Raw genomic sequence first — 26,151 nt, forward strand, 5'->3', positions numbered from 1 at the left:
ACCACCCTTCTATTTGTCTCTATGAATATGACTACTGTAGGTTTGTCATGTAAGCAGAATCATACGGTATTTGTTCTTTTTGTGACTGGCTTATTTCACTTAGCATAATGTTGTCAAGGTTCATTCATGCTATAGCAAAAACACTTGCTAAAAGCCAGTTTCCAAAACAGCATAAACATCAATTCTTTGACAATGCTGTGAGAAATTAAAGCACTGGTGAATTCAAGGGAAATTAGTAAAAAATTAATGCTTCCCTCTCCCCGAACCCTCAGGACACCAAAAGGGGGAAAAAAATAGGTCACAATTTTAAACTACTGGGAAAGGGTATCCTGGTAACTTTACAGTGTGCATGAAGGAATTGGGGGGAAAATCGTAATTCTGTGTTTTGAAAAATCCAATTACTTTTCTAAGGTTGTTGCTCTTTTAAGTTGTACAACAAAGGCCTATAGGGAAGGGCTTCTCTAAATGTAGAGCCATGCAAAAGACAAAAGCGCTAACAATGTCAGATGTTCACAAAACCTTGACTCACGGTAAATATCTTATAAATCAGAAGTGAAATAGCCTCCATTCAGTCACACAGAGATCAGGTAGGAAATACAAGACACTTGACCTTTACAGAGTACTTTGAAAAGGTTCCCTTGGTTGCAGTTTTTAAAAAACAGACTTGTATGCCTTTACATTCCCCATTATTCCCTCACTCTGAACCTCCACGATGTATTTATGTCCATCTAAAATTCAGACAGAAGTCCCAGGCAGCCTTTCAATGGAGCCACTAAACAAAGCACACCAGCCCTTTAAGATACCAAAAACACTACTCTGATGTTAGGGTGGGGTTGTTTCTCTGAATTTTAATTTATAATGCAACAAGAATCACTGACCAAATTTTAACAAGAAGTGGTAACCAGCAGTGCCTCAGGTATCCAGGTGTCTGACAAGCACTCAAGCAAGAGCTGTGCTTTTCATAAGCTCAGAATATTGACACCAAAAAAGGAAAAAGTCTGCTAAAACAAAGTTGGGTATTTTATATGACAACTATATAAAACAGTGTTTTAGACAAGACATTCATTTTTGCTTTGTAAAGATTAAACCATATGGTGTGTCCAAAAAATAAATTACCACTGATAACTAAAATAAGACTATGTCAGCCGGACACAGTGGCTCACGCCTATAATCCTAACACTTAGGGAGGCCCAGGCGGATCACTGGCATTCAGGAGTTCGACACTAGACTAGCCAACATGGCAAAACCTTCTCTCTACTAAAAATACAAAAATTAGCCAGGCATGGTGGTGCAGGGAGGCTGAGGCAGAAGAACTGTTTGGACCGGAGAGGCAGAGGTTGCAGTGAGCCGAGACTGCACCACTGCAATCTAGCCTGGGAGACAGAGGGAGACTCTGTCTTGAAAAAAAGACTATGTCAATGATCTTCCAATGCAAAATTTCCCATTGTCCAAAATTATCTGCCTCCACGTGGTATTTTTCCGGAATACCATATAGTTTCTCCCAAGCCCTGAGACAGGAATAATACAGGGTGGTCGAGGGAGAATAGAAAATTCCAGGCAGCAGTTTCACATGACTAGCAAAAAGGAAACTGTTAGAATACATATATAAGCTAGGAGCCGAGAAGACCCTGAAAAGCAGAATGTTGGTCAAGCTAGCTAAGACCAAGTAGACCCAACGTGGCACTGGATTTGACCCAGGTCTCACCTAGGACCTCATTATATGCTCATTAACATACTAAATCACACCCACCAATGCCAAGACAGTTCCAGGAGCACCCATACTGGTGTAAAAATGGGTAGCACTAAAGTTGAGAAATTTTCACCTTTTTCCAGAAATCTTCATGAATATTCCATCCCTTGATTAAAGAAACCCATAAAGATAGAAGCCAAACCCTGTCTTGAGTACGCCCGCACTCCCCTTTGCTGAGCATGTACTTCTCACTTTGCAATAAATCTTAGTACATTTCACTATTTTCCAACTCATCCTTGAATTCTTACTGGAGACACTGTCAAGAGCCTGAACACTCATCAGAGCTGAGGTCCCACTGACATTTGGGGACCTCCCCCAGTCCACTGGTATCAGCCCAAAAGAAAAAATATTAAGTACCTGGTATTGTCATTACTTAAGTTCTCAAACTGCTACCCAAGTTGTAACAGGCACATTTTTCCACGTGATACACACTGTAGGTCAAAACACAAGACCTCAGTCATCACAAAAGAAAAACAGATTCATTAGTTTTGTCTTTCCCATTCAATGAAGACAAATTTTGACCCAAGGGAAACATACAGTTTTTCCTCTTTTCTCTTTTCTTTTTTTAGGCTCCTCCTCTTGCAGGGCCATGTAGGGATTTTGAGAAAAGAATTTCATCTCTGTGATATTTTATAAACCCAGGCTACTTGACAGAGGGACACTATAAAAATTATCCATTTCCACAGAGTATGTATCTTAGAACATGAAACGCTTTACTATGGGTTTTTTAAAAATCTATAACAAAGATTTTCATTGAGTTTGGGGAAATTTCTTTAAGGTACTAAGGATATACAAAATGTTTTTGGACATTTTAGTTCTTTTAATTGCTATATGTTATAAAATCTCATATAAAATCCAAGTGTCATACTTAAATAAAAACTTAATTAAAAAATTATAATCAACATATCTAAATAACTGTATGCATATGCACGCACCCACATACACACAAATACACAAAAATTTGACAACTGTACCAACTCTACAGAACAATGAATGTTTGCCTGCAAGGCTATCAGCAAATGAATTACAGACAGTAAACAGAAAAAGGCATATAATCCTAAAGCAGGATCTACAAATTAAAGGGTTGTTACAACTTTGTTATAGATTTATTTCTAGTCTCATCTTCAAGATTACTAATATAGCACAGTAACACTGGAAGGAGAAAGGAAACTGAGGTTGAAGTATGCAAATAAAAGATGAAATAATAAGCCACTTTGCCCTCACCACCTCAGTTTACTTTGAAACTCATTAATTCAGTAGACATTTGGAGTAAGTACCAGTGTTTTGGATAGAAAAGGGCTCTAAAAATCTTTCCACTCAAATATTCTATGATCACCATTTCCTAGTATCACATGATTAATGGGACTCGCACTTCTAGACTTCCTAAAAGCAAAATTAGTGTTTACAAATACTTATGATGTACACTGAGTAACAGGTATAGGGGAAATGAATAACCCAGCTTTCAGTTGCCATTGGAAGCCTAGGACCTGAATGAAAATAATTTTTGAGAAAGACTTCCTGACATTAATTTGTGCTTCACGCATGGAAATTAACAGCTACTGGATCCGAAGCCATATGAGTTGAGGAAAACACTGTCACTGTATGCAAAGCTGGAAAATTCAGTGTTCTCTACAGATGTCAAATATTTTTAAACAAAATTCAATCTCCTGGACTGTCAGTTTAGCAACAGGTTAAAAGAGCATTAAGGAGAAGATGGAAGCACATTTAAACTTTCCATCTTTACTCAGAAAACTGGACAATTTAAAGTACTAGCAATATGGAGGTTAATTTTCAAATCTGAAGTACAGAGTATTTAGTAATACTGTTAAAACGACTGTCTCTTCAAACCATCAGCAGGGCTTGCAAGACTTTCCTGTACCAGTACAATGTTAGAAATGCCTATGTTTAGTTTCACTTAGTCCAATTAACTGGCCTCCTCTAGTACAGAGCTCATTTTTCTAGAAACTTTTTTTTCAACATGATACTGCTACATACTTTTTAATTGAACTATTCTACAGAAATGCATTCCTTTTGTTCTCTCGTTTGCATAGGTTATACATGCTATAATGTCTAAGCCCATCACCAAGTCTCTCTACGTCTAGCTTTCCCCTTGATGTTTCTATTTCAAAGTTTTTGATACAGTCCCACTTTTTCTTCAAAGTTAAGTTTTATGTTTTCCTTATGCAAAAGATGAATTACAGAGTTTATCTGCTATATCAGCTAAAAAAAGAACTCTATTTTTAGGGTAGATGCAAATACAATAACAGAAGTAACTTATGAGGGTCTCTCTATGACGTGAATTAGTAAACTATTAGCCTATGAAGATCTATTCAGAAACATCTGTGCTGTAAATGTTTGATGCAAGTGCAGCTAAACTTCCAAATAGCCTTAAGTCATTGATGGCTCAAAATTCAATTATCTGAAAATAATACTCCCACAAGATTGTAGAAGCTTACATTCACCTTCATAATTTTTACAATTTTTAAGTATCTCTGGGGGAAGGAGTGTCACCATTAAATCGAAAACTTGGCTTGATACATTATAAAAATAAAAAGAGGCTAACATACCTACTGGTTTCATATACTCTCACCTTTCTAAACATGAAAAAAATCAAAATTCAGCAGCAGCCATTGGTTCAATATTCAGAAATTTAGAGAATTTTGCTAACATGTCTCAAATGCTCATGAAGGAAAAAAGTGTATTTTTAATTACAAACCTTTAAATTTATTTAGTTACCTAAAGAAACTTGTAAAACCACATTTTATGGAGGTAAACTTTACCCTTCTTTAAAAAAAATGTGTGTGTGTGTATGTGTGTGTGTGTATACATATGAATGATCTTTTGGAATGGCTCTTCTTTGTCAGTCAAAGAGTTAAAACCATCTATTTTATTCCCAAATAAGTGTCACACCACTCAGAGGTGCCATGTTTTATTTAAAACATACTCTTACTCAGTAACCACTTTGTTCTAATTGGCAAAGCAAAGCCAGGTCCCTAAAGCACACAGCTCGTTACATTCAGTTTGGATTACAAAAACACAGGATGAAACAAACTGCATCGAAATGTACAAATTAACAGCTCAGGAGTATGGGACAGGGAGGTGGAATTAGATTGTAATATGGAACAAAATCCACAGGGAGGCTGGGGAACAAATCACTAGTGTCTCTATAAACTATACAAGGTTTCCAAATGAGCAAATACACAAAGCAAAGGACAGGCTTTTCCATAACTCAACCAAACTGATAAATATGGATACAACAAAACAGGAGGTTTTTTCCATACTATTATGCACACATGTATGAGAGAACGCCAGTACCAACTGGAAGGTTTAACAAATGAAATCTGCAGGTTGCACAGTCTAAATATGAAATTCATCTTTGCTTTCACACTGACAATGTGCAAACAGCCTTGCAATTAAATCATACTTCCAAACATTTTCAAAAAAATCTTCTGAGAAGCTAAACACAGGAGACTAAATTAGAAATGGTGCTTCACTATGCAGCGCAGAGAGCAAGGTTAATGAGCTAAAAGTCATATGAACAAGAACAAGAAAGATGTTAAGAAATGAAGATCTCACCACCAAAACAGAAAAGTGTTAGACAAAAACACTCCCCCCACCACACATGCACACCTTTTCCTAAATTAGCTACTCTGTGAAGCTTTCAGCACTGTTTCTCTAATTATGACAGGATCTAGAGGCAAACTACAACTGAGCTAAAAGAAAAGAGCACAAGAAAAGAGAATACTCCTACACACAAATGCAAAACAATGTTACTGTTACATCCTCACAGTACAATCCCAACTAATCTATTTAGCTTTGGTTTTCACAGTGCAATCCCATCTAAGTCTACTACTTTCATTCCTAATAACATCAAACAGTGGAGATTAGATCAAGTCTAAACTCCCACAGATCAAATCTCAGTTGTTTAAAATTTATTTAATCTTGGGAACGTGAGTTAACCCATCTGAGTCAAAGTTTCCTTATCTGTAAAATGGAGTTATAAAATCACCAACATTGTGAGGATCAAATGTGATACTTTTGTATTAAAGGACATCATAATATAAAAGGGCTGCAGTAATCTTAGTTAAAATTGCAGTTATTTCATTTCAGGATTTTACTGCCTTAAAAAGAAAAACATATAATTGTCTATATCTTTCTTTTTTCACAAAAACTAATTCTTGTTCCACTACTAAAGTGTCTGTCTTTTGGCATTCTCCATTTAAGATTTTGTACCATTTTTCTTTTTCTTCAAACCAGAAGTCCTAAGGTATGTTTTCTTCTCTATCCCCAATATTTAGTTTAAAAGTAAATTAAGAAATGTAAAACAACCTTTGATAATAGTTAAGATTGTCACTCTTTCTTGCTGCTGCTTTTGCCACGTGATATGCAAGTTCTTGCTTGGCCTTCTGCCATCACTGGAAACTTCCAGAGACCTCCCCAGAAGCAGATGCCAGTACTATGCTATTAAACCTCTTTTCTTTATAAATTAAAAAAAAAATAGTTAAGACTGTTAACATATAGTTAGATCTACTTTACACTGCAAGAACCAGCTAAGCACTGAGGCTTTTAAATGGTATAAAATTTTATAGCATGAAAGATGATATTTTAGTCATACATTAATGGCCCAAAAATAATGTCCAATCTTTTTACTCATCATCCCTGCTGTGGACTAAGAATTAAGTATAAGGGGGTTATTATATCCAGGAAAAATGTCAAAAAGCAACCTCATCATAATCTTCTAATTCACACACAAAGGAAACAGCCAGAACAAGAATTACACTAAGTATCTGAAACTTGGTGGAGCCAAAGCCTCTGAAGCACAAAACAGTCTCCTGCTTTTCTGAGTCTATCTGAAAGTTACCCATATTCCTGACAAGTCTAAACGGGAGCCCATAAACCTAAGCCTGGTCATTCTGATACAGTAGCCTGCACTAGTCTACTGAGGACATGAAACATAGGGAATATTAGCAATTAACTTCCCACTCCACTCCCCGAGACAAAGTCTTGCTGTGTCACCCAGGCTGGAGTGCAGTGGCATGATCTCAGCTCACTGCAACCTCCGCCTCCTGGGTTTAAGTGATTCTCCTGCCTCAGTTTCCGGAATAGCTGGGATTACAGGTGTGCGCCACCACTCCCAGCTAATTTTTTTATTTTTAGTAGAGACGGGGTTTCACCACGTTGGCCAGGCTGGTCTCTAACTCCTGACCTCGTGATCCGCCCACCTCAGCCTCCCAAAGTGTTGGGATTACAGGCAAGAGCCACCGTTCCCGGCCTTAACTCATACTACTTTTCATGTCACAGAGGGTTGTCTAATTACATGAAAAGAGGCCAACCATTTCTGACCCAAACAGTTCTCTAAACTAGAAGTCTCCAAGCTTTGATAAAGGTGTACCATCAGTATAAAACGTGAGTGCACATCTCTTCCATGTCTGTTTTAAAAGTAGTTACATACTCCTGTAGTGGACTGAATGATGCACCCTGTCCCTGTCCCCACCTCCCAAAATATGTTCACCCAGAATCTGTGAATGTGATAATTTTGGAGAAAAAAGCTTCTGCAGATGTAATTAAGTTAAGGATTTCCAGATCAGATAATCTGGGATAATCTGGCCAAAGACACTTATCCTTAGAAGAGACAGAAGAGGGAAAGACAGAGACTCACAGGGGAAAAGGCCATGTGGATGAAGCAGAGACTAGAGTGATATGTCTATCAGCAAAGGAATGCCAAGAACTACTGATAAGCCAGAAACAAGCAGCAGCATGGAATAAATTCTCCCTCTCCCTTTCTAGAGGAAACCAACCCTGCCATTACCTTGGTTTCAGACGTCTGGCCTCCAGAACTGCGAGAGAATAAACTTCTGTTGTTTTAAACCACCAAGTGTATGGCAATTTGTTGTGGCAACCCTAGGAAACTAATATAGATACCAATGAGATTATGTATACAGGACAGAAATAAACACAAGTAGGAATTCTAACATTTTCTCTCTATGCCACAAAGGATAATCCTGTCTTACCATAAAGAGACCACAGCTTTAGACCAACGTGTAGGAAGAAATAAAGCCAAGTGACAGACTACACTACCTTAAAAGACCTAGTAACTACTAAATTTCTTCCACTTTCCCTATGATACTCTAATACATGGTCACAATTTTCCCACTTGAGGCCCAAAAGAAGCCACCTCTCAGCTATTTCACAGCACTGAGCACTTTGTTTCCCGTTAGAAATGCAACAATTATTTTTGACATAATTTCCATAACATCATCATCTTTAACACACTGCTTCATATATCTTGACTAGCATAATAATTAACCACACAATTTAAGAATGCTTATTAGTAAGACATCAAACTGCTATAGACTAAGAGATCAGAAAAGGCTGCCACAGTCCAGCACTGCTAATCTGTTAAGGATCTGTTGCCCGAGTCTTGCTCGCATTTCAGAGTGAGGCTACACCGTAAAGAACAGAGTTTCTTACAGAGACATTATTTTAACATAGTCAAGCGAGTGCTGAAGAAAAGGAGAGAGAGAAAACACAGGATTGCAACTGTGGTATAAAAATGGCCGCTGAAAACAAATGTCCCTCTACAGGGGACTAGATAAATAAATGAGGGCATATTATAATGAAGGTGACCAATTAATGTATCAAACAAATTGGTACACTTACAAGAGTACCAGTTTGGTACAAAGAGGTACTATTAACATTTTCACTAGCACAAAGTGCATAAACGGAGATTGTTCTAGGTTAATCTAGATATTAATTATAACGGAATATTATAGTTAAAATGAACAAGAGTAACGTGTCAACATGATTAGTTTCTAAAAGCATTATTTAAAAGAATACAAGTTGTAGACTGACTAGTACAAAATACCATTTAAACATTTTAAAAACGGAATCATAATATTTATATAAATGCCCATTCATAATAAAAAGTATAAATACAAGGATAAGGAGAGCAGTTGTCTCTGAGACGGGAAGATGATGAATAGGATAAAAGAAAACTGTGACATTTTAGTGCCCTTTTTAATGTGATAAGGAAAAAGGCAAAACATTAACATTTGTTACTTGTGGCTGGGTTTGTGGATATTCTGAATGTCAGACACCCAACTATCCAACAGGTACCTACCAACAGACACATAATGGTTAAGTAGAGCCTGGTAAGTTGAGCTGTCCCCTTTTAACAAACACATGACCAAAATGTGTGTGTGTTACACTTGAGAAATCCCTCTTGGGTGTTCGGCTTTGAAGAAATCAAACAGTATACGAAAGCAACCAAGTCAGAAAGATTACAAAAACAGAAATACTCTATTCAAACACTGCTTTTTTTGCTTTTTTTTTTTTTTTTTTTTGAGACGGAGTCTCGCCCTGTCACTAGGCTGGAGTGCAGTGGCCCCATCTTGGCTCACTGCAACCTCTGACTCCCTGGTTCAAGCGATTCTCCTGCCTCAGCCTCCCAAGTAGCTGGAACTACAGGACGTGCCACCACACCTGGCTAATTTTTGTATTTTTAGTAGAGATGGGGGTTTCACCATGTTGGCCAGGATGGTCTCGATCTCCTGACCTCATGATCTACCCGCCTCAGCCTCCCAAAGTGTTAGGATTACAGGCATGAGCCACCGCACCTGGCCAACAGTTGCTTTCTTTTGGGAAAAGGTGAATTTGAAAAATCAAGGTATGACAAGCTTACAAATTCCACCATCCTGCAAAATTTTTGGTATTGATCCACATGGCCTTTTCCCCTGTGAGTCTCTGTCTTTCCCTCTTCTGTCTCTTCTAAGGATAAGTGTCCTTGGCCAGATTATCCCAGATTATCCGATCTGGAAATCCTTAACTTAATTACATCTGCAGAAGCTTTTTTCCCCAAAATTATCAATAACAAAATTGGTAATTTGTTTCTAAATTATCTGTGGAGTTCCTACATTTCTTAAAAGAAATATATATAAGAAGAGCTTAAAATTTGTCAGACTCACTCTGTTCCTCTTACTGTGTGTCCGGAATTGGTGGTTTCTTGGTCTCACTGACTTCAAGAATGAAGCCACGGACCCTCACAGTGTTACAGTTCTTAAAGATGGTGCGTCCGGAGTGTGTTCCTTCTGATGTTCCGACGTTTGGAGTTTCTTCCTTCTGGTGGGTTCGTGGTCTTGCTGGCTTCAGGAGTGAAGCTGCAGACCTTCACAGTGAGTGTTACAGCTCTTAAGGCGGTGGGTCTGGAGTTGTTCGTTCCTCCCAACCGGAGCTGTTCCCACCTCCCAGTGGGTTCCTGGTCTCGCTGGCCTCAGGAGTGAAGCTGCAAACCTTGGTGGTGAGTGTTACAGCTCACGAAGGTGGCGCAGACCCAAAGAGTGAGCAGCAGCAAGATTTATTGCAAAGAGCCAAAGAACAAAGCTTCCACAGGTGGAAGGGGACCCGAGCGGGTTGCCGCTGCTGGTTCGGGTGGCCTACTTTTATTCCTTTGTCTGGCCCCACCCGCATCCTGCTGATTGCTCCATTTTACAGACAGCTGATTATTCCATTTTGACACAGCGCTGACTGGTGCCTTTACAAACCTTTAGCTAGACACAGAGTGCTGATTGGTATGTTTACAATCCTTTAGCTAGACAGAAAAGTTCTCTAAGTCCCCACCCGATTAGCTAGACACAGAGTGCTGATTGGTGCGTTTACAAACCTTTAGCTAGACACAGAGTGCTGATTGGTGCATTTACAATCCTTTAGCTAGACAGAAAAGTTCTCCAAGTCCCCACCCATCCCAGAAGCCCAGCCGGCTTCACCTCTCAACTGTAATGCCTCAAAATTCAGCTGTAACCTACAACTCTTCGCTTTTCAAAACTGACTAGAATCATACCACTTTTACTCTGGTATTCTAACAGGAAATGGGAAGCAGAAAAGCGATTAGTATGTAACTGCAACCACTAAGTTGCAAGTTCGTAAGGAAATATTTTAATTTACTTGGTATGAAATGGGAATTTGTTATCCTCTTCTGGAACTATCATGAAACTCAAGTCACTTTCAAGAAAGATGTTAGCATTTTGGTTTATCTACGATTTCACCCTGTGCTCAGCATTGTTATACCACTCACGTTGGATGTCAACATTTAGATTTCCAATGCTGCAGACTACAGCTAATTTTATTTTGCTCATTCCAGAAAGAAACAAACCACTTCGAGACTGTATAAATTCACTTCACTTTTTAAAAATCTGTAATTTGTGCAATTACATTAATACTTAAATCTGAAAATACAGAGAAAATTCAAATTTAAAGCTCCCCAATTACTCTTACTCTGAGACTACCACAATTAAATTTTTCATGTGGCATCTTCCAGCTTTATCTCATGCAACCATACACTTGTACATCATATGTGAACCACATATGATAGCAAATTTCTTAAAAGTTAGTCTTAAATGAAACTATGTTTATACCATGTCTATGATTTATTAAAAATTAAGTATGTACACATTTAAAAGTCCATCAACCAAGTGGCATTTTGTATACTGTGAAACATGTATTGTTTGCTTTATGATAAGCATCTGTTATCAGTGCTACTCCAACAACTTTCCATTCCTTAAACATATCTTCTGACTCACTGCCTTATAAAGCTACTTCTGGTCACCATACTCCTCTCTTCTCCCAAAACTAGTATTTTTCTAAGGGTTTGTGGGGCATAGAGATGATGTCACATTAATAGAGGAGTTACTTCAGTCAGTTCTTTTAAAATTTCTGCCTTCCCCACTTGTGATCATCCTCTTTGATGCTTCTGTCATCCACACTTCTATTTAGGAGGTCAGCAAAACCATTCTGTGAAAAGCACTGCTGTAATGATAGCTGGCCTTCAATATGCTAGAACAAGAGGTCATCATGAATTAGGTACTAACTATTCCTAAATATTAAACACTGGTCAACCAAATGCACAAATTCATAAATTGGATTTGCACTCAAATAAAAAAAAATACCATAGGCAGTATCATTTCTGCTTTTGTAAGAGGCAGGAATATTCATTAGACTCATTAGACTCTATGCTTGACTTTTAATATGTATTTTAACACTGTAGTAGGCTATCGGGTGTAGTTTAAGCTTCACTTCTAAACGAGAGAGAGAGAGAGAATTTCTAAAGGAACTTAAAATTGTTTCAGCAGGCAGGATATTAACTAGTCATGCCACGCAAATGCAACTGGAGAAAGCAATAGTGTGTGGGTAAAAAATATAGAGGAGATAAGCAAATATTTTCTTTAGATACTTGAAAATGTCTTTCTAATATTTTTATAAAAGCAAAAGTGGCAAGGTTGTATAAAATGTAAATAGACAAAGATCACTAGAGACAGATAATTATAAACACAGAAAGTAAAACTGTAACAAGTCCAAAGAAACACAAGGACCATGGCTGAACTCTAACTTCATAATTTTTTTTTAACTTTGTATTCATTTAGGGGCACAAGACAGTTCCTTATGATTATTTGATGTGAACCACCTTATTATTCAAAGGCCTTATTATTCTGGCCTTCTCTCAAAACCATGCTTTACTAAATTACAATGGGGTCTCCATGTGGGGACAAATATACAATCTAACACAGGCTGAGTACCCCTAATTCAAAATGCTTGAGACCAGAAGTGTTGGGATTTGTTTTTCTCAGATTTTGGAACATTTGCACTTTGGAGCATTTCAGACTTGGGATTTGGGGTTCTCAACCTGTATACATTTTGTCTCACTGCTACTTTCAAAGTCTTTACTATAAAGTTAACTTTTCATCAGTGAGGAAGCATTTCTTCATATCTATGACTATAGATACATAAGGTAAGAAGCAGAATACAGTCCTTTTTTTTTTTTTTGAGATGGAGTCTCGCTCTGGCTGGAGTGCAGTGGCACAATCTCGGCTCACTGCAACCTCCGCCATCTGCGTTCAAGTGATTCTCCTGCCTCAGCCTCCCAAGTAGCTGGGATTACAGGCATGCACCACCACACCCAGCTAAGTTTTGTGTTTTTTGTAGAGACAGGGTTTCACCATGTTGGCCAGGATGGTCTCGCTCTCCAGACCTCGTGATCCACCCACCTCAGCCTCCCAAAGTGCTGGGATTATAGGCATGAGCCACTGTGCCTGGCCCGATACAGTCCTTTAACATGGCACACATACTGTTAAAAGCTGAATAAAAATCCACCAGTATTTCTTTTCTTTTAAAAACCTAAATATCTGACAAATTCCAAATTTTGAACACGTAAGAGCCATCAGCTTCCCCAATTCTCCCAAGTCTTTCCCACCTATCCCCTAGTTTAGGCCCAAATGTAAAGGTCTAAAGCTTACACTATGATTACTTCCTTGCCCAAATAGCATAATGAATAGATTAAAATTAACAACAACAACAAAAATCTCTTTAATAAAAATCTAGCCAGGCTCCTCTGAGCCCTCTTCTGGACCAGGCCTCAACCTGGACCTATAAAAATTACGGACTCTCAAAACAAATGATTTGGTCCACCCACTCCTTTCACATTAAAAGACTTACACACTAACATTTCTTTTTTTTTTCTTTTTTTTTTCTTTTTTTTTTCTTTTTTTTTTTTTTTTTTAATTTGAGACAGAGTCTCGCTCTGTTGCCAGGATGGAATGCAGTGGCGCGATCTCGGCTCACTGCACCTCTGCCTCCCGGGTTCAAGCAATTCTCCTGCTTCAGCCTCCCGAGTAGCTGGGACTACAGGTGCGCGCCACCATGTCCGGCTAATTTTAAACACTAACATTTCTAACAGCTCAAGGTTACCTCCCTAGGATGACCCTAGCCTCCCTTAAAGTGTCTGCCTCTCAAAGCTCAAGGCTGCCAAAGAATCTACTGTTTGTTCTAGCCAGCATCTGAAGATAGGCCCTAACCATCCTCTTAGATCATTTACTAAAAAGGGTTTACAACTGTGAATCCTTCCTCTGTCCCTTTGAGCCGTACTCCTACAACTCAGGAGTGTCTTTTAAAGCCATTCCTTTAAAATGTAACCATCAGGAAAAACAGGGTATCTATTCCCCAGTCACACTGGCAGCTAACAGGCACAGCTGGCCTAATCACCATATTTTACCAATGTTTTTAAGTTTTTCACTTCCTTGACTCTACAGATCCCCTGTTTATCCACCCCAAGTCCCCTGCCATTCTCCCTTTAAAACTCCCAGTCATCTCTGCAAATCGACATTGACTTCATTTCATACTGGACCCTCTTCCCTATTGCAAAAGTGTATTACTGACTAAAATCTGTCCTTAGAACTTTAGCTAGTATGCAGCTTTGTTTATCTTTGACAAAATGAAGAAGGAAAGTTAAACATATCCTAATTAGTAAAGACTTATTTATATAGGATCGCTAGATATAAAGTTCTTTTTTAAAAAAGTAAAAACAAAAAAACACCTAAAAGTTTCAACTTATGAAGGAGTCATAATTCTAGAAGTTAACCAATTACCACTCTGGGGCTAGAAAAGGACCTTGGCACATGTCAAGCCCAAGTCCTTCATTTTATAATGATGAATCCAAGGTCCAAAGAGATTACATGACTTACCCGAGGTGATTTCAATGAGGGATCTGCAGGAGTTTTTTTGTTTTTATAGAGACGGGGTCTCACCATGTTGCCCAGGCTGGTCTCAAACTCCTGGCCTCAAGCAATCCTCCTGTCTCTACCTCCCAAAGTGCTGGGATTATAGGTGTGAGCCACCATGGCGGCCTCTATGATGGATTTGATGAGGGGCTAACTCAGCATGATTCTCTTCCTGACTCCAACATGAAAATATTCTGTTATATTCTCATTGATTAAGCAACATTAACCATTAATCATTCAAATCAAGATGAGCAATGAGTATCTACTACCCTATTACAATACACGCATTTTTTACAGTTCTACTGTACACCAACAACAGTAAACCAAGGAAAGTTTGTTTGGTGCAAGTACACAGGAGATAGGATTTCATTCAAGGAAGACTGTTTCAACCGTCCTAGGCAAATATATGAAGCACCTTGGTAAGGTGAAACTGCTTTCTCACACAAGCTAAGAAAACAAAACCCCATGCATAAATCCAAGGGAGGGTCAAATGATTTAGTCTTAAAAACAACCGAAAAAAAAAAGAAAGAAAAATGAAAGTAAATGTAAAAACCCTTTTTCTGCACTTACCAGCAAAGCATTTGGAACAGAGATTCATAGTCTTGCTGGACCTGGGGCAAACAAAAAGAAAAGAAAGAAAGAAGAGCTAAAAACTCCATATCACTCTAATCAAAACATAAGATGTCCGAAATGTAGGCAAAGAACTTTCTGGCCAGGCAACTGAACTAATAAACTGATAAATTAATAACAAGTCCCTAGCTAGCCACCACTCCCCCCTCAACAAAATAAAAATAAAAAAACAAAAATATAAAAACTTGTTTTTTATTTTTATTTTTTACCTGTAAGTTAGCCAATGCTTGCTTTTATTTATTGTGTATGTTAGCAGCTTATATAGCAACAAGTTCAGAAACATTCTAAAATGCCCAGCAGATGGTATGGGAGTCCATTTAAACCACATGATTACCACATTCCCTCTTTTCATACTGAAAAATATACGAAGTTATCACTATAAACAACAAAGACTTTGAAAACGGGTAAAACTTTCTCCTCATATACACAGTCATTTATCTCTATAACATTAGTTGAACTTTAATCTTCCCTATTTCAGATCCTAGTCACATTATGACCTTCTTGTTTAAAATTCTCTCTTCAGATACTCCAAATTACTTTTCATGTCCTTTCATCCATTAATAATAGCTACAATTCACTGAATACTAACTTGGATGGGCATTTCACATACATTATCTTATTAATCATCCCAACATCACTAAGATGGGTATTACCACATTGTTTTGCTTCTAAAATGTACTTTTTAAAAAAATCACATTAGCATTTCTGTAACAAGGAAATACCTTAGAATTGTTTACAAGCAATGAATAATTTAACCTGTTTATGCCAGAGGTTGGAATTTTTTGAATTTTTGCAATGAGACCAGGGCAATGACCTTGAGCAAGATATAAATAATTCCCACATGCTTAGTGTTCCAATAATGGAACACTATGTTACCCCCTCCTCTGCCAAGGTATTATTCAACTTGGGGGGGGGGGGGGCCGATCTTAAAAATCAAAGACATACAGTCTCATCCCCATTACATAGGTGGGCAGCCTGTTCTAGGTCACAAAGCTAGGAACTATAGAAAAATATCTGACCTTGGGTGTAAGCAAACTCCAAAGGCCAACCCAACATCCTTTGTTCACAACACAGCACCTGGCAGCATAGCACCCCAGGGATTACATGGTGGGCAATCAATAAACGACTTTTCTGGCCAGGCACAGTGGCTCACACCTCTTATCCTAACACTACAGGAGGCCGAGGGGTGAGCGGAATGCCTGAGCTCAGGAGGTCGAGACCAGCCTGGGCAACATGACAAAACCCCATCTCTACTAAAGATAGAAAAAATCAGCTGGGAGAGGTAGCACATGTCTGTAGCCCCAGCTACTTGGGAGGCTGAGACACGAGAATCGCTTGCACTAGGGACGCAGAGGTTGCAGTGAGCCGAGATCACACCACTGCACTCCAGCCTGGGCGACAGAGCAAAACTCTGTCTCCAAAAAATAATAATAATAATGACTTTTCTGTTACATTCATCTGACTGCTTCCTGATCCTATCTCAAGAGGACTCATTCTTATAGCTCTCCCTTCCAAAGACCTCCTGGAATGCTCTATGTTAGGCAAGCTGACCTATTTAAAACCTCATTCCTCAGCAATTCCATTTCCAATATTTGAGCCTTTGACCAGAACTGCCCCTAAAAATAGAATAAGCCAACCTTCTTTTGCCCTCTTTACTATGTTTTACAATTAAAGAAAGCCTCCCTCAGAAAGTATTCTCTGATGCTGACTGTTTGCGCATGTGCTGGAACTAAAGACCTAACAGTTAACTGCCACAAGATGGGGGAAAGGGAGTCATTATTTCTTTCCCAAAAAACAAGTAGATATTCCTTTAGAATCCTGCTTAATATAAACACAAGAGCAATGAGGAAAATTAAGTATCAATAAGTGAAAAAGATGAGTAAGTGGATAAAGAGATGTGTTAATGGTAGCATCTAACATTTATTACATGCCCATAATGTGGCAGGCACAATACCAGATACCTTCAACCCCATTTTACCACTGAGGAAACAGAAGTCCCAAGAGGGTATGTAACTTGCCGAAGATTACAGAACTAGTAAGTGAATTAATCTGGTCTAACTCCAACACCTGTATTCTATTCATCATGCCAAACTTAGGCCTCTGCCCCAACACAGAAGCTGAGGGGTATATACCAGTCCAGAACTAGCACTCTGGTGGTTTGTGAGAATGTCTATGGAAATCAAGTCAGCTCCCTGAGACAGTAAGCTTCTCATATGGAAGAAGCACAACTCCTGCCCTCCCTGACCCTCCAGGCATATGGAAAACAACCTAAAATTCCCAGTCATTTCAGTTCCAACACAACGAAGAACTGGGAATGAAGAAAATCCTACATGCCTGTTTTAACTAATTGAACTTGAACTAGGGGCGCCTCTCCATCCTAAAGAGACTCTCTAGTATGGATGCAGTATACACACATCTGTGGTTTGCAGAACATTCTCTATTGCCAGAATATTGTGATTGTCCCCTCCCCTCTCATCTCCACTCAACTTCTCTGAAGGGGCCAGAATTCCCCACCAAAGAAGCAGGTGCCCTTCTAATGTGGTCACTACCTCTTGTCCACGCAATGTTACAAAAAGCCAGATATAACTCATATAACCTCTGCTACTCCCAATTGTCCAGCAGGAATCATGGAAAGCCTTCAGAGAACAACCTGGCAACAAGTGTGCCAGTTTTAACATCTGAGTTTCAGAAACATGGTAAAAAAAAATTTAAAAAAATTGGCAAAATGGCATTTTTCTCAGAGTCCCTTGATCTCTCTTCAGATAGTCTATGTATTTAAAATGCCCACCATACCTATATATTACCTAAATGACATCCATTACACATTCTGGATAGAAATTTTTCAGCAACATGGTTGTCAATCAGGTTATAAAAGAAATAATATAGCTACTGATATTATTACTCAAAATGGAGATGTTTTAAATCTAAAATAAACCAGATTTTGGCTATTGAGATAATGGTCACTTCTAAACAATGCCAGCTTGGATCACCTGGGTCAAGAACACTGAATCCAAAGGAACTGGCAGAGACTTCTGGGAACTCTGATCCTTTCTCATGTTGAACATGTGAAACTTGAAGCTAACCACAGGCATACAACTACTCACTACCTAAGAAAATGAATGTAATCAACTTGCGTGGTCTTGGGACAGACAACAGAGATCTGTTTGTGACAGTAAGCATGAAAGGTAAAGCTTCACTGCTCCACTGAAACTACTCTTACGGGGCTCTCCAATGGATACCACGTTTCTAAAACCAAGGGGTAGTAGGCTGAATAACGGCTACCCAAAGATATCGAGTCTTAATCCTGAAGTTACCTTACTTGGGGGGTGGAGGGTCCTTTCCAAATTAATTAATGATTTTGAGATGAGATTACCCTGGATTATCCAGGTGAACCCTAAATGACATCACAAGAGAGAGAGTCAAAGAACATTTTTATAAGGGAGTAGCAAAGGGAATTCAGAAAGACACCCAGAGTAAACAGCTACGTGAAGATGGAGGCAGAAGCTGGAGTAACAGGGTTACAAGCCCATGAATGCTGGGGCAGCCCCGAGAAGCTGGAAGAGGTGAGGAATGGATTCTCCCTCAGGGCCACCTTGGAAGGAAGGAAGCCCTCCCAGATCTTGGACTTCTAGCCTCCAGAACTTTGAGAAAATAAATTTCTATTATTCTAAGTCACCAACTTTGTGGTAATTTGTTACAATAGCCTCAGAAAACTAATATACAAGGGTATGTATTCGATCATAGCATATTCCCTCTCAGTAGCATTCAGCCAGATCCATCCTTCTTTCCGGAACACTCTTCATGTCACTCAAATCCCTTCATGTCACTCAAATCCCAGATCAAACAACCCTCTTCCCCCACAACAGCTCCCATTTAGCCACCTTTGCTGCTGCTCCTCCCCTGCAAAGACCCTTAACTGGAGGTCCAGAAACTCAGTCTTCATTACCTCTACTTCTCATTTAGTAGTGACCTCCCACACTCTCGTGGTTTTAAAATACTGTATCTATACACAAAAGATGCACAAATGTTTACCTTCAATCCCAAATCTCTTTACCTTGCTCCAAACTCACATATCTAACTGCTTATTTGACATCTCAACATGTGACTCACACTTAGTATTTCAAATTAGAATTCTCAATATTTCCCACAAATTTGCCTGACCCATCTTTTCCACTCTATAAATGGGAAACCTTCTTCCCAGTTGCTCAGATCAAAATTCTAGAAACCTTTTTTTCTTTTGGAGACAGAGTCTAGCTCTGTCGCCCAGGCTGGAGTATAGCATGATTTCGGCTCGCTGCAACCTCTGCCTCCTGGGTTCAAGCAATTCTTCAGCCTCAGCTTCCTGGATAGCTGGGATTACAGGCGCCTGCCACCACACCTGGCTAATTTTTGTATTTTTAGTAGAGGCAGGTTTTCACCATGTTGGCCAGGCTGCTCTCAAACTCCTGACCTCAGGTGATCTGCCTGCCTCCGCCTCCCAAAGTGCTGGGATTACAGGCATGAGCCACTGCACCTGGCAGAAACCATTTTTGATTACCATCCTTCCTGTAGTCTCACAGATACAACACTCAGCAAGATGCATTAGTTCTACTTACAAATAGACCTCAAATCTATGTATTCCTCTCCTTCCTCAATGCTTCTATGACAGCCACCATTAACACTCACCTAGGCCACTGTAAATAGCTTTTTATTGGTCTTCTCATTTCCACTCCTGACCTTATACAATTGACTTTTCCACGAAGCAGCCATGGTCATCTTTTAAAACAAGTTGGAGCATGTTATTTTCTTGCTTAACACTATCCAACAATTTGCTATTGAGTATAAAATCCAAACTTTTTACCTGGAGAAAGTTTAAAAACAAAACAAAACAAAAAGCCTGGAAATCTCCTTGTGATCTGACTCTGCCTACTTCCCCTCTTCCTCTCTTATCATTCTGCCCCCTCACTCACCACATTTCAACCACACTTGCCTTTTCTCTGTTCCCCAACTGTGCTGCAGGGCTCGTGCCCATGTTGTTCTCTCTACCTCCAAATCACTGTAATGCTGTCTCTTTCTTGTTACTCATAATCTAGTTCAAACCTCCTCAGTTGCCTTCCCTTGACAACCCAATTTATTTTTTTATTTTTTGTTTTTTTGAGACTGGGTCTCATTTTATTGCCCAGGCCAGAGCGCAGTGGCACAATCATAGCTCACTGCAGCCTTGACCTCCTAGGCTCAAGCCATCCTCCCGCTATAGCCTTCCAAGTAGATAAGACTCTAGGCACGCATTAGTCCGTTATTTTTTTTAAAGATGGGGTCTTGCTTTGCTGCCCAGGCTGATCTCAAACTCCTCAGCTCAAGTGATCCTTCCACCTCAGCCTCCCAAAGTGCTGGTATTACAGGTGTGAGCCACAACTCCTGTGGCCTGACTACCCAATTTAAATCAGTTCCTCTTCCTGTTTTCTTCTTTCACAACACATCATTCTTTGATAGCTCACCACATGCCTGTTTGCCTGCTATCTTTCGCCACTAGAATGTAAGTGCCATAAGAGTAAAGACTCCTTTGGTCACTCTTGGTTGGTATTAACAGATACCCAATAAATGCTTGTTAAATGAAGAAATGAAATCTCTTTTGCAGGCCTGAACCATTAAAAAAAAACAACAACAACAACAATACCTAAGTAGATATTTGAAATGTATTATGTAGAGGTCAAACACCAGCTAGAAGACAGGTTCTCCACAATTCCTGTGGCTGTCAGCCTGTCATCTTTCTGGAGCTCTGCCACAATGCATTACCTATGGCTGGTAGACAACGTCACCCTATGTATCTGGCCATGATCTGTCACTCAGGAGATAACAGGTGGCAAACACTTTTAAAAGTTTCTTTCTAATGAGATACAGTGAGAAATCTGCTTAAATTTTTTTCTTTTTCTAATAAATAATGTTTAATAGTATGTTCTGGTTTTGAAAATACATACCCCTTGAACAGAATGCAGAAAAAAACAAAAAAACAAACTCACTTATAATTCCCCAAAATAAGAAATACTTATCTTTTTAGATAGATATCCATAATTCAGAATTTATTATATTTACAGTATTGGTTGTTATAGTATGTTCATAGGTGTTCATTTTATTATGCTTCATACCATATATACACATTACATACAGTCATGTACTGCATAATGATACTTTCATCAATGACAGATCACATACACAATGGAAGTTCCATAAGATTATAGTGCAGCCAAAAACGTCCTATCACCTAGTGGCATCATTGCTGTAGTGTTAGAGCAACACAGTAAACAAACGGACTGTGCTGCCAGTCATATAAAAGTCTAGTACATACAATTATGTATAGTACATAATACTTGATAAAAAATGATAAACAACTATGTGATTGGTTTGTGTATTTACTATACTTTGTATCATTATTTTAGACTGTTTAATTCTTCTGTTCACTAAAAACAGAAGAGGAAGAAGCAGTTGTTAATTGTAAAGCAGCCTCAGGCAGCTCTTTCAGGAGGTATCCAGAAGAAGGCGTTGTTTTTTTTTTTGTTTTTTTTTTTGAGACGGAGTCTCGCTCTGCCGCCCAGGCTGGAGTACAGTGGCCGGATCTCAGCTCACTGCAAGCTCCGCCTCCCGGGTTCACGCCATTCTCCTGCCTCAGCCTCCCGAGTAGTTGGGACTACAGGCGCCCGCCACCTCGCCCAGCTAGTTTTTTGTATTTTTTAGTAGAGACGGGGTTTCACCGTGTTAGCCAGGATGGTCTCGATCTCCTGACCTCGTGATCCGCCCGTCTCGGCCTCCCAAAGTGCTGGGATTACAGGCTTGAGCCACCGCGCCCGGCAGAAGGCGTTGTTATCATGGAGATGACAGCTCCACACCAGTCACTACGCCTGAAGACCTTCCCGTGGGAAAAGATGTGGAAGCAAAAGACTGATGCTCCTGACTCTGTGCCGGCCTAGGCTAATTGTGTGCATGTCTGTATGTTGGGGCCTAATTAAAAAGCTTTAGAAGCAAAAAATAAAATATTGTTTAAATAAAGGTGCCAGGCCTGGTGGCATGCACCTGTTGTAGTCCCAGCTACTCAGGAGGCTGAGAAAGAAGGATCACTTGAGCCCAGGACTTTTCAGTCCAGCCTGGGCAACACAGTGAAACTCTGTCAAGCAATCAATAAAGAAAACTTATAGAATAAGGATATAATGAAAATATTTTTGTGTAACTATATGTTTGTGTTTTAAGCTAAGTGTGATTACAAAAGAGTCTTAAGTTTAAAATTTTTTTAAGTTTATAAGGTAAAAAAGATATAGTAAGCTAAAGCTAAATTATTATTAAAGAAAATTTAAAAAATAAACTTAGGGTAGCCTAAGTGTACAGTGTTTGCAACATCTACAGTTACATAATGTCCTAGGACCCTCACATTCACTCACTACTCATTCACTGACTCACCCAGAGCAATTTCCAGTCTTGCAAGCTCCATTCATGGTAAGTGCCTGGGACAGCTGTATACTTTATCTTTCACGCCATATTTTTACCATACCTTTTCTATGTTTAGATACACAAATACAACTGCCTATAGTATTCAATATAGTAACATGTCCTACAGGTTTGCAGCCTAGGAGCAACAAGCTACACCATATAGTGTAGGTGTAGAGTAGGCTATACCACCTAGGTTTGTGTAAGGACACTCTATGATGTTCAACATTGTTTCCGCAATGAAACCCACTAACAGCACTCTATGATGTTCAACACTGTTTCCACAATGAAACCGACTAACAGACTATGTCCCCATCATGAAGCAATGCATGACTATTTTCTTTTGCGTATATATAAAAATTTCATAAAGAAATGCATAATGAAAATCTACAGATACCATTTTTTCAATTTACATTTACATTTAATATTTATACTGCTTATTCTTCAAGAACATATTTGTTGCTCTGTAACAATCCATTACATACTAATACTATAATTTAGTCACACCCTTACTACTGTTGGATGTATAATCATTTTTCCCCAATTTTTTCTATTATAAATATTTCTATAATGAGCATTTTGGGACTTAAACCTTTAATCATAAATCTGTATCTGAATGGCTTTAACACTGATTGTGAGAAGGAGACCTTACTAGACAAAAAAGTATGATTTTGGTAAGTATTGCAAAATTACCTTCCAGGTAAGTTCTACATACTATTTTCAACACATCTTTGCCAACAACATTTTATTTATTTTATTTTATTTTATTTATGAGACAAGGCCTGGCTCTATTGCCCAGGCTGGAGTGCAGTGGTGTGATCTCAGCTCACTGCAACCTCCGCCTCCTGGGCTCAAGCCATCCTCCCACCTCAGCCTCCTGAGTAACTGGGACTACAGGTGCATGCCACCACACCCAGCTAGTGTGTGTGTGTGTGTGTGTGTGTGTGTGTGTGTTTGTGTGTGTTTGTAGAGATGGGGTTTTACCATGTTGCCAGGCAGGTCTCTGACTAGTGAGCTCAAGCAATCCACCTGCCTCAGCCTCCCAAAGTGCTGGGATGACAGGTATGAGCCATTGTACCTGGCCAACACTGTTTGTACTTTTTTTTTTTTTTGAGACAGAGTCTCGCTCTGTCGCCCAGGCTGGAGTGCAGTGGCCGGATCTCAGCTCACTGCAAGCTCCGCCTCCCGAGTTTACGCCATTCTCCTGCCTCAGCCTCCCAAGTAGCTGGGACTACAGGTGCCCGCCACCTCGCCCGGCTAGTTTTTTGTATTTTTAGTAGAGACGGGGTTTCACCATGTTAGCCAGGATGGTCTCGATCTCCTGACCTTGTGATCCGCCCGTCTCGGCCTCCCAAAGTGCTGGGATTACAGGCTTGAGCCACCGCGCCCGGCCGTTTGTACTTTTTAATTTTTACTTGATGGCAGAAATGATTATATTGTTAAATGTTTCTTAGAATTTTTTTTTTCAATTTTGAAGGATATCAATGTTTTAATGACAAATAAATTAGCCTTCATGCTAATTCGTCTTGGGGAATTAAAGTAACAGTCCTAATTTCTGGCAATTCTAGAAACATTTATAGTATTTTCCTGACACATACACAAGACTACTATCTCTCCCCACTCGGAGAAACACACACATGCAAAAAACTATTTTAATATAAATATAGAAATTTTAAAAAACTCTGTCACCATATCAATGTTCCTCAACAACCTTTTTTTTTTTTTTTTTTTTTTTTTTTAACCCAACTGGAATGAAAAACCTAGGGTACAAGAAAAATAAAGAAAAGTATAAAGAAAAATCAGTACCAGCACATAAGTATACCAAGCCCTTCCAGTCCTATGGTCCCTGAACTTCTCCAGACTAGACATGTATCATAAAACTAAAAAAATCTAGACTACAAAGAAAGTTCCTTCTTCAATGAAGGGAATCAATCTGCAAAAACTGTCACATTTCTAAAAACTAGTCTGTAAAAACACAATCTGCAAAAACTAGTCACATTTCTGAATTCAACCTCTTCTAATAGTCCAGACAAAGGAGGAAAGGGGAGGGAAGGGTAAGAGGACAAAGAGAAGAAGGGGGTGAGTAGTGGGGTGGTAAAGGAAAGGAAGGAAAAAACAAACCACAATACCTACTACACACTAAATATCATCCTCATTTTCTTAGAGGTAAAATTAGATTAAAGACTACTAACAATCTGCTTCCCGCCTCATACACATATAGCCAGAAAAACTAACTTCCTATGGCAGCCAGGAAGCAGCCAACAGCTCTACTAAATCATCACTCTCTACTCACCCTAGGCAAACAAGAAAAAGACCAGTTCAAACAGATGACATTCTAGCTGGCAATGACAAAGGAGGCTTTCAACGGTGCAACCAGCCTGTCCAAACTGTTACACATCACTCTAAATCGTTCAGACCATGTCTGCAAATTTTCTTTTTAAGGAAATATTACAATGATGGAGCTGTTAATAAGGGTGTTAGTTTCTACAATGTAACAATATGGATCCTGCTCACTTTAAAAACTAATTTTAATGTAACAATTTAGATCCCAAGTGGGTTATTGTAATTAGCAGTGGTTTTAAATTCAAGGACAGCAGAGCAAAATGCCTCGATTTTTGTGTGTTTCAAGTATTTGCACTAAAAGTTATAGTGTATAGATGTAAAACTAGTCACATTATCATCTGTGGCCCTGTATATATTACTAAAAGTTTAGTCCGGCACCATCTAACAATTACAGACAAGATGAGGCATGGCCATCAATAAACTAGTCAAAAGAAGAAGAAGAAAAATTAAAATATACAAACGAAAGCCCCTGTAGAAAAGGAGAAAAAAATACAATGAAGTGAATTAAAATGCCAAATAATTTTTCCACATACGAGAAACTTAATGAGGCTATCAACTCTAACACACCCAATATATATCAATGATTGCAGCTGTCCCACTATATATCCCCAAATGTAAGATAAGGTTTTCTTCCCTAAAGTTATCTTTCAGAAAGAAGGAACTGCTTTACAATTAAATCCTTACTTTTGAGGCAGACACCAATTATTTTATAGTAAGTACTAACAAGGGCCAAAAAAAAAAAAAAAAAAAAAAAGGCTTCAAAAACAACCTGGAAGTGAGAAAGAGAAATCCAAGCATGCAGTCATGCCCAGGGAAATGAACGGTGTTTGGGATTTCAAAAAAGGAATATAGAGTCACAGTCCCAGAGGCATCTCTCCAGTTAGAGTCTGTGAAAGGCTGAGACAGTGAAGTTCTCATCACTAGTCAGAGACACTAGTCAGACATACCGAGGTATGGAAGGATGTCAAGCCAACTCTAATATTGGATACTTTGTCATGGTTACCACCACAAATTAGTTTTATAAAAAGGAGGATACAGTTTTAAACACAGATTTAATACTTATTTCTAGAGAGTGATTACAAATAGTAGCTGCCACTGAAGAAGGCCTCTGAAGATCTTCTAGAAAGCAGTGCAGTAACAGCCTTGAAATGTGAAGAAGATAATAAATGACGTCAAGATGATGACAACTCTCCTAATGTTACATGAACGAATTCTTGTGGCTTGGGATAAATTTTCCAGTGATCATAACATTTACAGATTTCAAAGTGCTTTATCTCAAACAACTTGGAGGCCGAAAAATAAAATGAATATGATATCTTCTGAAAAACCATGGTCAATAACTTTTAAAATGGCTTGGTAAATATTAAATAATAATTTGGTAAATATTGAGTCCAATGTCTGTGCAGCATGGAGAATTTAAATCTGTTC

The 26,151-nt window shown here is 38.9% G+C and overlaps 1 protein-coding gene across 5 annotated transcripts in view; it reads right to left on the reverse strand.

Annotated features, from left to right (window-relative positions):
* Positions 1-26,151, reverse strand: part of LOC105474551 (zinc finger AN1-type containing 3) — a 335,383-nt gene that overhangs the window by 207,289 nt on the left and 101,943 nt on the right. For all 5 annotated transcript variants that reach the window (XM_071096015.1, XM_011729335.2, XM_071096012.1 and 2 more), the window contains exon 2: positions 14,866-14,906. In XM_071096015.1, the coding sequence (XP_070952116.1) occupies positions 14,866-14,906 (41 nt within the window). The remainder of the gene's footprint in view (positions 1-14,865; positions 14,907-26,151) is intronic.

Source organism: Macaca nemestrina, chromosome 5 (assembly GCF_043159975.1).
Source record: "Macaca nemestrina isolate mMacNem1 chromosome 5, mMacNem.hap1, whole genome shotgun sequence".
In the NCBI taxonomy this organism is placed as follows: domain Eukaryota; kingdom Metazoa; phylum Chordata; class Mammalia; order Primates; family Cercopithecidae; genus Macaca; species Macaca nemestrina.